This window comes from Ceratotherium simum, chromosome 19 (assembly GCF_057802395.1).
Source record: "Ceratotherium simum simum isolate JZ-2026a chromosome 19, ASM5780239v1, whole genome shotgun sequence".
NCBI lineage: Eukaryota > Metazoa > Chordata > Mammalia > Perissodactyla > Rhinocerotidae > Ceratotherium > Ceratotherium simum.
Genome location: NC_141918.1, coordinates 45,395,976 through 45,409,816, shown reverse-complemented (window position 1 = coordinate 45,409,816; position 13,841 = coordinate 45,395,976). Strand labels below are relative to the sequence as shown.

Below are 13,841 nucleotides of genomic sequence, written 5' to 3'. Positions count from 1 at the left end.
GAAGGAAATGTAACAGGTAGCCTGTGCATTCACCATCTGGCTTGTAGGCCATTGCTTCATGGCACCCATCTCTAGAATGTTCTTCATTCTATCCTTTTGTTTACTTATTTTTGTTTTCCTCCAGGGGACTTGACTACTTTGTCTCTGATCCTTCCTTTATTTAGCACCACCTACCACCATAAAAATAGCTTCTAGTCCACCATCCTAACCATTTTTAATAGATGCCCCACTGTCCTTGGCATTCATCTGGTGCTCAGTTGTATTTAATCCTGCTGCTGCCCCACTCTCCAAAAAAACTATTTTGTGCCTTCTCTCTCCTTAACCCTCCAACGCCTCCTCCTCCATTCACAGATATTCCAGCCTCCTCTCCTCCCAGGAGCATGGTAAGATTGCACTCCACAGCCCCCCTCTGAAGTTAGGTGTGATGGTGTTACTTATTTTGGCCAATAATATGTAGCAGGAGGGTCACATACCCCTTCCAAGGGCAGGTTTTATGAGGCAGGGTGCTACTTTTCTTTTTTTCAGTCTTGGCAACAGAGGAGCATAGAGAGCCACTTCACTCCCTGGATGAGGTTAGAGCAGGGGCCCCTAGCTGACCAGCAATGGGCATTTAGCATAGAGAGAAATAAACCTTCGGTGTGTTAAACCGCTGAGTTACAGAGGTTGCTTGTTATTACAACATAATTTAGTCTAGATTTTGCTTCCTGTTTCAGTGAAAAAAGAGAAGCAGTCAGAAGATAACCTCTACAACCTCCCATGACCACATCTGCCGTTAATTAGTCACCATATTCTCTTCCTTCCTCCTGTATTACGGATGAACCTCCATATTCCTAAGGCTAATCTTTCATCTTGCACATAGGTTGCATCCTTTTTTATCTACTCAAGGCCATCATTCCAGTATTTCTCTCCTCTGTTTCTCACATCATCAATTTTCCCCTTTCTACTAGATCACCTCCTTTAGTAAATAAGCACACTATAATGTCTCCTGTTCTAAAAAAATCTCTCCTCTAGTAGCCCCACTCCATTTTAAATGAGTTGCAATACTCACTCCCATTATCTCTGGAAGCAGTGTTCTGCTCACCTCACTACAACTGAATCTGCTTTCGTCAAGGTCACCAATGACACTGAATTTGCTAAGTCTGTAGTCAAATCTCAATCCTTATCTGATGTAATATTGACTTGGCTGACCATATTCCTTCCTTCTTGAAATATTTTCTTCATTGGCTTCCAGGGCACAACTACAGCGTCTCTTAGTCCTCTTCCTACCTCACTGGCTGCTGCTTCTTGGTTTCCCAAACTCAAATGTTGGGTTGCCCCAGGACTTAGGCCTTAGACATCTTTTCTTTTTCATCCACAATTTCTCGCCAGGTGATCTCATCCAGTTTCATGGTTTTACAAACCATCTTATATGCTGAAGACACAAAATTTTTACCTTTCCTCTGATGTCAGATTTGTATCTTTCTTAGGCTTTCTAATAGGTACCCCAACATGTCCTACACTAAACTTCTGATTCCTACCCTTCCCCACAACCTGCTCTTCTTGTAGTTTTCTCCAGCTCAGTAGATAGCAACTCCATCCTTCCAGGGGGTCAGGCCAAAATTTATGGAGTTATCCTTGACTCTTCTCTTTCTCCCATATCCCATGTCCAATCTGTTACAAATCTCGTTAGCGCTACCTTCAAATTGTATCCAAATTCAATAACATCTCACCACCTCCACTGCTACCACCCTGAACCAAACCCAAGTCATCTCCCCAAACAATTATTTCAATAATCTCGGAACCGGTCTCCCTGCTTCCTCCCTGCCCCTTATAGTCTACTTCCAATGTCACTTTTTCTCCCTGAGTCCTTCAGTATGCATGTCCACTAAATGCCTTTAAAAATTTACCACTGGTTGTTGATGAAACTAAGACAGAGGGTTGAGACAGACCCTGACCAACTTTTGGGGGAGAGGATCCTTCAGCTCTTGAGGTGTGAAGGAGGTTGTGCTTCATCACGGGAGTGTCTTCACTCCCTAGCCCATGCACGGTTACTTCCAAAGTCCTTTGGCTATGGCCAGCCCCAAAGCCCTCCCAGTACTTCTGTCACTCCTAATTAATTTCTCCCTCCCAAAGTACTTTCCTTGTGCCTCTGGTAAAATGTTTATAGATTGCCTGCCTTGAAGTAGATTTCCTTATCTCTTCCCCCAATCAGGCACTGTCTTGCTGAAAGGCAAGATTTTAGTGCAATTTGACATGGCCTTCCTCCTCCTCCTCTAGACACACCGGCCCTCCGCCCCTTCCCAGAACTGCCATCCCTTTAAAAGTTTGACCGAGTTCAGTTGAGTGGAGTTCAGCAAACAAGTAGTAATGAGTGCCTAGTACTGTGTCTGCCTTGGATGGTGCAATGCCCAGGGGGCAGCTACCAAGGCCAGGAAGGTGGAGCACGGGACAGGAGGTTCTGGGAAAAACAGAGTGTGGAAGCGGAGGAGGTAAGAGGAGGAGAAAGAGAAGGGAGGGGAGAGGAAGGAGTCAGGAGGGGGAGGAGCCTAGGCGGCGGCCACGCGGCCTGCTCCAACCGCTGGGGATCTGGCCGCATGGCTGCGGCGTCCTCTGAGGCGGCCTCGGGCCGCGGGGCCGGGCACCTGCTGCGCTTCCTGCGGCTGGTGGGGCAGCTCAAGGTGAGCGGGCGGCGCGCCGGCCCGTGCGGGGCCGGGGAAGCGGCCGCGCGGGGGGAGGCAGTGGCGGCCGTGGGCCCACGAGGCTCCGGCTCCGGGCGGGGCCTCGCGCCCCTCCGCCCTCGGGGCCACGGGCTCGGGGGCCGCTCCCCGTGGAGGCGGGCCGTCTGGGCGGAGGCGGAGGGAGGGAGGCGGCGGAGGCCGTCCGGGCCCGGAGAGTCTGACCCGCGGGGACTGCGGGGTCGGGGGGCGAGCCCGGGTGGGGAGGCTCCCGGGAGCAGCCGGCGCGGAGAGGTGCGGGGCCCCCGCCGTGGCCGCAGCTGCCCGGAGCACACCCGGGCTCCCGACCCCAACGGGGCGGCTGCGAAGAGCAGAACCCGCCGGCCCCGCAGATTTTAAGTGGAGGGCTTTACATCTGTCTCACGGTGGCTTCCAGAAATAACAAGACGTTTTTTAACAGAGGATTTTTATATAGGACACGCTGGAGTTACATCATGTGCATGTCCCATCCCCCTTCGTGATTGTGCAGAATTTCTCAAGTTGAAAGCAGATGATCTGTTTCATGCCGCTATGACGACTGTTTATAAGATTCTTTAGAAATGTGGACTTAGGAGGAAAAAGTGCAGTCTCAGAAGATCACATCATGATCTGAATAAAAGGGTGACTGGTGGTAGCATGAAGCCATTAGACATGCCCTTATCCCTTCTGCTTCAGAATTTGCAAGTCTGTGTCTTGGTCAAGTTCGGTGGTCAAGTTCCCTTTCACCACAGTGTTTTCTACTTGTGTTGAATGGGGTTGTTTGAAGGCAAAAAGTCCCAACTCCTATAATTAACAAAAATAAGATGCTTTACAGTTTTGTTTTTATGTCTAAAGGACTTGTATATGTTCCATAATTTATACATCAGTTACACAGAGTAACTTGACTGTTGGCCTTTTGTATTGTATGCTTGTGGGTCTCTCTCTCTCCCTCTCTCTCTCATTCTCTGACCTCACTGGATTATTTGTTTCCAGATGTCAGTCATTTTGGTTTGTTGTTGTTAGGGCCTTCCAGTCAATTCTGACTCCTAGTGACCTGGTGTACAGCAGAGCAGAGCCCCGCCTGGTCTATTTGCCCCATCCTCGCCCCTTCTGGTGCTGTTTCAAGCAATGCTCTGCTGCTATTCACAGAGTTCTCCTGGCCATTTTTTCACAAGTGGGTGGCCAGGTCTTTCTTCTTAGTCTGTCTTAGTCCTGAAGCTCTGCTGAAACCTGTCCACCATGGGTGACCCTGCTGGTATTTGAAATGCCAGGGGCATAGCCTTGAGCATCACAGCAACGTGCAGCTGCCACAGTATGACATCCGACGGACGGGTGGTGTGGTTCCCTGACTGGGAGACGAGAATGCTGAATCTTAACCACTGAATCACCAGGGCTGGCCCCATTTTGGTTAGTTAAGCATTTTTTTTTCCTGAGGAAGATTCCCCCTGTGCTAACATCTGCTGCCAATCTTCCTCTTTTTTGGCTTGAGGAAGATTAGCCTTGAGCCAACATCTGTACCAGTCTTCCTCAATTTTGCATTTGGGACACCGCCACAGCATGGCTGGTGAGTAATGTGGGTCCGCACCAGGGATCCGAACCCGTGAACCTGGGAGTGCCGAAGCGGAGCACACGAAACTTTAACCACTCGGCCACAGGGCCGGCTCCAGCATTTTTTAATACTTATTCTGAAATCATGATCCTGCTTCTGTGCCCTATTCGCTGGACTTCTCTTGAAGAGCATAGCAGATAGTTAAAATATTTATTTTTATAAGCTTCTTTCTCGTCTCATTTTCATCAGAGAGTCCCACGGACTGGCTGGGTCTACAGAAATGTCGAGAGGCCAGAGAGTGTGTCAGATCACATGTACAGGATGGCAGTTATGGCTCTGCTGACCAAAGATGACCATCTCAACAAAGATCGGTAAGCTGATGTGCACTTTGGTGTTTGTTAGGGTCTCTGGTCTATGGGTGTGCACCACTTTCCATGACTCAGGCTTGTGTCTAACTCTATGTCAAGAAAAATTATTTGAGGCAAACCATACAGATTCAGGATGTGGGAAGGGGCACTATGTGTGTTGATTGCTTCAGTTGTAAATTGCACTTGGGGTTTTCTCTTGACAAGTGAAAAAGCCTGCCTTGGCCTCAAGGAAACTAAGTGTGGTATTAGGGTTTCCAGGGCCCTGAAGGTGAGTGTGTTATGTCTAGGATTCTATCATTGTATTAGTACACTGTGTACTTTCATCTAGCCCCCCATGTGTGAGGTGACTTTTTGGAGTGATATGTGCAAGATGTAGCTGAGAAAGAGAGAGCCTCTCCCCCTGCGGTTAATCAACAGTATTGAAAATGCTTTTTGAGCACAGGACAAAGTTTACTAGCAATATAAGACAGTAAATAAATCGCACGTGAATTACACAGGCCAAAGTTGGCTTCTATAAAAAGCACAAACTGTGTTAGAAAATTAGCAAAATATTCTAGAAGGAGAGATCACTGTTCTTGGGTGACCTTGATGGAGGGGACAGAATCTGAGATGAGCTCTCAAGGGCTGACTGGGTAGAGAAGGAGAAGGCACAGCACGCGAGAGGAGGGCGTGGAAACCACAGCTCTGATGGTAGGAAAGTAGAAGTGCATTTTGGAAATGATATGTCAGTCAGTTTGATTGCAGCAAAGGGTTCCTTAGGGGGGCTGAGGAGCCCTGTTACTCTGCAGACGGTGTGGAGCTGAGGAGGTTTTTGGCAAGCAGTACCAGATGGACATGTGTCAGCTGGAGATGAACTTAAGAGTAGCCTGAAATTTAAACGGATGAGAGAGAGACTGCAGGCAGGGACACCTCCAAGGAGACTGTCAGGACTTGTCCTGCCCTGGGAATAGTGGGAGCATGAAACAGACTGGCCCTCTGGGGCATTTATCTTGTGACCTGTCTGTGTTATTTTGACTGGGATTATCCTAATCACTAATCATTATCACTAATAATCATAGCCATTTGTTGAATGATCATGTGCCAGAAACATAAATTATCAAATTTAATTTTCATACCAACCTTATAAAGTATCATTACCTCTTTTTTACAGATGATAAAATAAAGGCTGACAAAACTGAGGATTTACAGAAATTAAGTCACTTGGCAAAGGTCACACAGCTAATAAATGCTGGTTGCTGGATTTGAACTCAGATCTGTCCAGCTCTACCTGTTTCTCTAGAGAGGGCCTCATTTTGACATTTAACTAGTACGTTGGGGAAATGGTTGTTGCTCAATTTTGTATCAGTAAGTAAATGCTATAACCAGATCATCTCCTGGCTTTGTAATCTGAAGTTATCAATCTTTTAAAGTGATATTTGAAACCATCTATTTTTTAAAAAATGCATGCTAACAATTTCCCATGCCCTCTCATGTATTGAGTTGAATAGTAACCAGCACTTTGGATTCAGAATTGTTGCAGGCTGGCAGAATATAATTGCTTCAGAAAATACTGCATTAAAATTCTCTGTGAGGGTGGAGAGAGAAAAATATATTACGTAACTTCAAAATAGTCAAGAGGAGGAACATGTAGAGAATATAATTCTGTGTAATTATTCACCATTTCTTGCCTGGTCAGATGTGTACGCCTAGCCCTGGTTCACGATATGGCAGAATGCATCGTGGGGGACATAGCACCAGCAGATAACGTCCCCAAAGAAGAAAAACATAGGCGAGAAGAGGTCAGTGTTGACTGTTGACTCCATAACAGACCACCAGAAAAAACTGTTGCTGAAACAAAGCTAAGTTTATTAGACCATTGCAGCAAGGGAGAGCACCTCCTTGACAGATCTTAATAGTGTCTCAGGAAGAGGAAGGGCAGGGGAGGTTAGTTATAGAGTTTTAGGGCCTGGAGTGGAGGATGTTTCAATGGATCTTACAAGATGGGCAACTAGTTGGGATTGCACAGAGTTCGGGACGTAACAGCTTTGGAATGGTGGGACTCGTGAGGCAAGGTCTTAAGGAGGATTGGTGCTTACTCCCTTTTGGGTGGTTTGCAGTCTTATCTTCCAAAAGTGAGGATTTGCTGGAGTAAGCAGCAGATTGGTTTTTGCTTGTTCTTGGCCTTGTTTAACACAAGAGCAGGAAAGTATACTGCTCCCAGCCTTGTGTAACACAGGGACGGGAAATTATGTTGGTTTCCATTCTCGTTAGTGTGTGGATGTAGGGAGTATGGCTTTCATTTGATCAATGGAAATAGCCAGAACTTGAAGGAATTCTCCATGCCAGGTAAGGTCTTTGGAGAGAAGTTCTATAAATCATAAGAATAATCATTATTATAATTATTATTTAGTAAACTTTAAATTAATCCTTTAATTTATTGGTTAAAAGTAAAGAAAAATATTTGTATTAGTAAGAAGTGAATCACATCAAGAAAACATTAAGTCAATGTCGATTTGGGCTCTAAACCCAGAGCCAAAGAGGAAGACATATTTGAAGCAGAGGCTGGAAAATCCAGGAAGGCTTTTTTTCTAAATGCCGAATGGCTGGTTCTCAATTCAGGGATTATTGCAAGCTATTTTTATTATAGGCCAGAGATCCTAAATTGCTAAGTGGACGGATCCTTTATCAAGATGGTTTAACAGGGCAGGTGAGCTTAAATAGCTGTTCTCAGAGCTGGAGGGAGACTGAGCTCAGCAGCCGACAGCATTTTACCCTTTAGAGGCAAGAAGATCCATGAGGAATCCCAAATTAGGATTGTTCCCATCCTGAATTATGGGAACAAGGGGATTAGTCTAAGAATGTGTTCTTCCTGCCAAAATACAGGCTGAGCATCATGATAGCTTGTAAAAAGAGAGGAAGCTAAGGAAATGTTTCTCCATAGGAGTCTAGACTGTCATGAATAAAGAATTCCTAGACTGATTGGCAGAATTAATACAACAAGAAACCAATTAGCTCAAGATTCTGAGTTATAGAAAGGAATTAGCCCTGAACCAGAAGATGTTGAGTAGTGACATATGACATAGAGTTAAAGAAGGGGAAAAAAACTCAATTATACAGCTCATTTCAGGATATATGATGGTTTTATTCAAGGGTAAATCTGGACATTGTGGAGGAGAAATCATATACTGAAGCACCAGGGGGTAATCAAAGACCTAAAGTGACACCGAGAAGAAGACAAACTGTCCCTATGCAGGTACACTGTGAATTTGAGGCTTACTCCACAGAGGAGCAAGTCAGAACCTCCTGAAGAAAAAACAGAGTCAATCGGAAGGATCTCCAACCACTGGAGATGAGAGAGAACCTACTAGTGTCCTGACAAGGCTGAGTGCTGGCTAGTGACGCCCCATGGAGGGGCATAGAGGGGACCTGAACAATCAGAGAGGGTGCTGCAGTCTTCCTGGACGCTGTCTCCTGGCCACAATGAAAAACCTTTCTGGCCTCATTAAACCTCCTGGCTGCTGCCCGCTCCTTCTGATTCACAGGAGAATAAATATCAAAATCAGAAGGAACAGGGGAAACATCTTAAAGAACCACAGGTTCTTGGATCAGAAACCAAAGGCTTGGAGAGCGCTGATCCTCCATTGCGTCTTCCTGCTGTGGTTAGGATTTGGGAACAGAGAGAAAGATCTGGGAGGTGAACAGTTCTTTATGCAAGTGGTGTTTATGAACAAGATTTGGATGTCTGAACCATGCATTAAGATAATTAAATGAGGGTTTCTTGGCTCGAGGTGAGGGCACATAATGAGAACCCAGAAGCCTCACTTGCCCAGAGGCTAGCCAACTGCATCGGAAAGGCTTTAAACTGAAGTAGGAGGGCGGAAAATTCTTGATAAACCACGCAGGCTGGTTGTTTTGGAGGAGGGTAGGTATTAAGATGAAAAGGAGAATAAGGACATAGAAGAGCAAATTTAGGGGCCAAAAGCAATACTTGTAGTCTGACCCCCTTCCTAAACAGGATAAAATAAACTTTATATTATTACTCCAGCTGATAAATGACGCCTGGTAGGGATCACCAAGAACTAGCGGGATGGAACTTGAGGCTGGAATACACCAGTGGCTGAAATACAGCAAAAGGAGAAACATTAAGTCGGAAGGCAGAGTCACGGTTTGTGTGTATCTGCGAGGGTTCCAGTGGCTAAAGAACCAAGAGGTTAAAAGGAGAAGAGCCAAACTTTATTACAGGAGTGAACATGGCAAGATGGAGAAAATGAAAAATATTGTGAACATGTTATAGAGTGCTTATCATGTGCCAGATGATGAGCGCTTTATATATATTGACTATTTAATCCTCACAACAGTCCTTTCAGGGAGGTACCAGTATCAGTCCCATTTTACAGATGAGAAACCTGAAGGACAAAGAGGTTAAGTAACTTGCTCAGGATTCCACAGCTAGTAAATGGTGAGCTGGTTTCAAACCCCATCTGAACCTGCAGCTTGTAATTAACTACTGCACTGTTCAGTCTCACCACACACCCAATGATGTGTGAATGATGAATAATGCTCTCTGGATGTTTGTCACAAAACGGACACAGGACATTTGCTGAAAGCTTCATTCAGCTCAGAACCGTAGGCAAATTCTTGACATGCTTTGCTAACAGGACAAAGCTATGGAAATTATCACTCTAAATCTATGTGTGAACAGGGCCAAACTCGGTTTAGAAGTGGGAGTGGCAGGGTCACCACCAGGAAGGGGAAGTCTGGCATCTTCAGCCATTACCCTGGACTTGAGCAAAGTCAAGAGCATTCATTTGAAAAGGTAGGCATGATTCTGCGGCACATGCTGCCAAACAAGGAATATGGATTACCTAAGAGGTCTCAAAATGCAATTCTGACTGTATAATAACAAATGATGTCGGTGAGTTTAGATCCGGAAAATCATTGCTCAATTTCAGGAAGAGAGCAACAACATATTTGTTTGTTGTCTGTTTTATTTTTAAAGAACATGGTGACTTTAGTCAACAAGAAGCATATTAGCAAGTTAGTAATTAGATGTGATCTCCAAAAAGCCAATCCAGTCTTAGGCTGCATTTATAGAAATATAGTGTCTAGCATGATGGACGCGATGATTCCATTCTGTTCCGCTAGTCAGACCACACATCAGTCACTATGTTCAGTGCTGGGAGCATCACCTTAAAGGGAATAAAATAATCGTTTGTCAAAGCAAGACTTTTATGTTTGCATTCTAAAAGTTTAGATTTTGATATACCTCTACGTATATGTTATTCAGTTCATTCTTTTCAAACAAAAGCAATGGGCAAACTTGTGTTTCTGGAATAGTGTAGAGACAGGCGATCTATTTATAAAGACATCTTTAATTTTTGAAAATGCAAAGTATTTTCTCAAGTATTTTGCTGAAATTTGTGAAAAAGAAACAAGGGAGAATGCAGGTACAAAATACCGTAAATTTCTTACCACTAAGGATGGTGTGATGCTACAAGCCATTCAGGATGATGATGTTATTGACAAGAGTGGATTGTAGACACTGGCAAATACGGTTTGCTCAGGAAGTGGTGGTATTCTGTAACATTTTTTTCATCCCAGTAATAAATATACAAAAAAAATCCATTTTTATTTTCATTGCTTTTCCCCAACTCATAATTTGACTTTATATAAGACCTTTGTCACTTTTATGTAACCACTTTCCCAAAAGTGGTTCTTACAACCATATTCTTTTCAAGGAGGCTGACCTCTGGTTAGAAGAACTGAAGCAGATTAAGAGGTGTAGGGTGAGGATGGTGAAGGAATTTGAAGCCATTGGAGAGTAAGTTGCAGACCTCATGGCCCCAAAATGTGATATTTTAGAAGGATACTGGAGCAACACAGAAATGAAGGAAGAGACGGGAGTGAGGGTGGCTCCTGGGACTTTGGAGACTAGAAACAAGTGCAGAACCCTCTCTGCTCTCTCGTTCTCTTATCTCTGCTGTTCTTTGGGTTTTGGCTCTCTCGGGCTTCTACTTGTGGCTTCTCCCTCCCAGCCTCTGCTGGACAAGTCATGCAGATGGCCCCGAGTGGCTGGTTTGAGTTACATGGTCATCCCTTGTACCTATGGCCACAGAGATTCTGGCCCAGCAGGGTCACTGCCCACCTGTATGACGTTGTGTTTGTGTGTGAGGGAAGAAAGCAAGAAGGAGGGATGGAGTTGGGCATAGTGGAAGAACTACAGAGACAATTTTCAGCTTCGTCTAAGAAAGTACTTTCTGTCCGTGGTGCCTAAAGCGCATTTGGGCAGCCTCTTGAGGTGCTAGGTTCCCACCAGTGGACCACTTATGGAGGGAGGGTGAGAAGTGTTCAGTGCTGCTGCTGACGGGTTCAGATGCTACGTGGATGGTTTGGCTAATTACCCTTTAATATGCCTTCTCAGCCTGTGAGTCTCTGAGCCTACAAAATGCTATCATGTAGTTTCCTTTACATTAGTGACAGTAACTGCCCATGTGTGTAGCGCTTTACATTTTGCAATAAAAACATTAAGAATAGAAAATGAATATAATACTGTACAAAAAATTTCTTTGACCTTTGTAATTCAGTGTTACTCTCCTATTCTCCCCACTCTCAGGTTTGTTTTGAACTCGAGTATGCTTATGATTGAAATTTATCTGGGCAACTTGCAATTCATCCACAAGATATGAAATCCTTGGCCTCGCTTCTGATATTTCTATAATTGTCTCACACCCTCCTCATTGTCCTTTTCTGTGTCTGGTGTGCTGCAGGCCACAAAATAAGTGCTCAGTGAAGCTCATATGAATAAATACACTTATTTATTTAATGTACTCAGCTGCCCCCCTTGTAAGCCATAAATATTGTCCAATATTCTGCTGTCCCTTTGGGAGTTATTTGTAAGAGTTTGAGCCCATTATTTAGTTTTTGTAGATGAGTTGTTAACTTAGATAAATGGGAACATGATTAAAATAACGGTTTGATATTTTAGGAAGCTATGAAGCAGTTAACCCAGCTCCTCCCGGAAGATCTCAGAAAGGAGCTCTATGAACTTTGGGAAGTAAGTATGTATGATGGATTGCTTTTTATTTATTGTAACTGAATTTAGATAGCTCATCAGTGTTTTAGTTGACTTAGATTCTCTTAACAAGCTCTCTCTAACTTAATACTCTCTGGTCTGTGTCTGTTTCTTACCTCCCAGCTGCTGCAGGAATTTCTCATGGTTAAGAGAAATTTTTCTTCCCTCCAATGTTCCTGTTTTCCTTGTCACCCTCATGCCTGGTACGGATCTTGACTCATAGCCCCTGGATTTCCCGATGCATTGCTCTCACCCCCCATCCTGCCAGCCCCACACCCACCCACCCTCTTCTGGTCCTTGAAAAGAACACAGGCTTTGGGGTAGTTCAGAGCGGGGCTTGACTTCCCCTTCACGCCTTCCTGGCGCGGTGACCTTGGGCACATTGCCCTCTCTGAGTCTGTTGCCCATCAATGAACCGTGAAGTGTTGTTAGGGCTGAGTGAGGTCAAGGTGAAGTGCTGCCATGGTGCCTGGCACAGAACAGGCCCTCGGTCAGTGCTCACTCCCTCCCAGGGCTGCTGAGAGCAAGGGCTGCCAGGCAGGTGGGCTGGAGGGAAGGGGCAGGAAGAGTGGAAAGAGCGAGGAGAGCCGTTGTGCCCCCAGTGCTGCCCCTGCTAATGCAGTAAAACAACAGAGAAACCCCTGCCCACTGCAGTTTCTCAGTTCCCTCTGGTCCACGCTGGCCCTTCCTTGTTTGAACCCGAGACCCACTCCTTACTCTCAGACCTGCCTCTCACTCTCACTTTCCACGTTTCCTTCAAAGCCCTGCTCCCCCCTCCTGCTTCAGAGCCTGGTCTTCTGCCTTTTCTTTCACATCCTAGGCCCCCACCCTGCCTTGCTCTCCCCTGAGCCTCAAAGCTGGTGGAGTTCCCTTCCCACTGCCTCGGGAGCCCGGTCAGGTCCTACCTTGACTTGGGAAGACGGGAACAGGGTGGGAAATGCCCAGGCTTTAAACCCTGAACAGAGGTTTCTCCTAGAAATGCCATTTTACTCAGTGGTCAGATTCTGGAGTGTGCTATCATTTCTGTGGTTTAGCTGGATTGTGGGAGGAAATAACCTTTTATTTTAAGGCAGTAAGTGTGATGCAGAGAGCAGGGGCTTGCAGCCAGGGAGACCCGGATTTGAATCCCACCTCCTGGCTCCATGCGCTTGGGTGAGTTACTTGGCTCTAGTCACTGTCTTTCTCCTCTAGAAAATGAGAAGAATACAGCTGCACACGCCCTCAGCCACAGTTAGGAAATTTACTAAGTTCAGAGAGCTGGTTTTGAAAAAACCTGACCTCACCTGAACTCATTCAGCAGCAAAATCTTACCTGAATCAACATGATTCAGAGTCCCGACTCATCCCCTTGGTGTGAAAATTAATATGCTTTGATGTAGAAATATTCATCTGTTTGGTAACCAAGTCTGCCCCAGACCCCACTAGAGGTTGTTTGTTCTATATACTATATGTACCATATTTTTTTGTAAAATAAAGAAAATGCCAAAAACTGAAAGAGTTCTGGCCTTAGGATTTAAGATGCGAGATCATGAGCCTTTAATTACCTACCTTGTCAAATAATTGTGAAAATTAAATCTGCTCAAGTATTCCAGGTATGGAGCCAGAGCCTGGCTCAGGTGGTTATCTGTTACCAGGTATAATAGGGTTTCTTTAGGAAAAAGAGTCTCTTGTTCCAAAGTATGTCTTTTTTTTTTTATAATTTTTTACTTATTTATTTTTTCCCCCAAAGCCCCAGTAGGTAGTTGTATGTCATAGCTGCACATCCTTCTAGTTGCCGTATGTGGGACACGGCCTCAGCATAGCTGGAGAAGCGGTGCGTCGGTGTGCGCCAGGCATCGAACCCAGGCCGCCAGCAGCGGAGCGCGCACACTTAACCGCTAAGCCACGGGGCCGGCCCCAAAGTATGTACTTTTAAGTGAACTTTTGGAACACTATGAATTGGGGAATAATGGAGTGGAGTTGGGTTGCATTTCATACATAAAAAGACAAAACTGGCCCCTGCGCTTATGAAACTAATCTCATGTATTCTTTCTTAAAGAGGAAAGGCCCCATAATTTGAAAACCTTTTACAAGAATTTGTACTCTTGTACCTCCTAATTATTATAAACACACTGGTGGCATCTGTTAAATTATTTTCTTAGCTAGCCATCAACAATTGGCTAAATAAAGCTTACTGCAAAATTTACTTTAGTTAAAACAATA

The 13,841-nt window shown here is 45.0% G+C and overlaps 1 protein-coding gene across 4 annotated transcripts in view; it reads left to right on the top strand.

Moving 5' to 3' along the window:
* Positions 1-2,526: 2,526 nt before the first annotated feature.
* Positions 2,527-13,841, top strand: part of HDDC2 (HD domain containing 2) — a 32,411-nt gene continuing 21,096 nt past the window's right edge. For 3 of the 4 annotated variants that reach the window (XM_087444050.1, XM_004422286.3, XM_087444049.1), the window contains exons 1-4: positions 2,527-2,657; positions 4,471-4,592; positions 6,265-6,367; positions 11,554-11,622. In XM_087444050.1, the coding sequence (XP_087300176.1) occupies positions 2,574-2,657; positions 4,471-4,592; positions 6,265-6,367; positions 11,554-11,622 (378 nt within the window). In that variant the 5' untranslated portion in view covers positions 2,527-2,573. The remainder of the gene's footprint in view (positions 2,658-4,470; positions 4,593-6,264; positions 6,368-11,553; positions 11,623-13,841) is intronic. The other variant, XM_087444047.1, reaches the window with a different exon arrangement.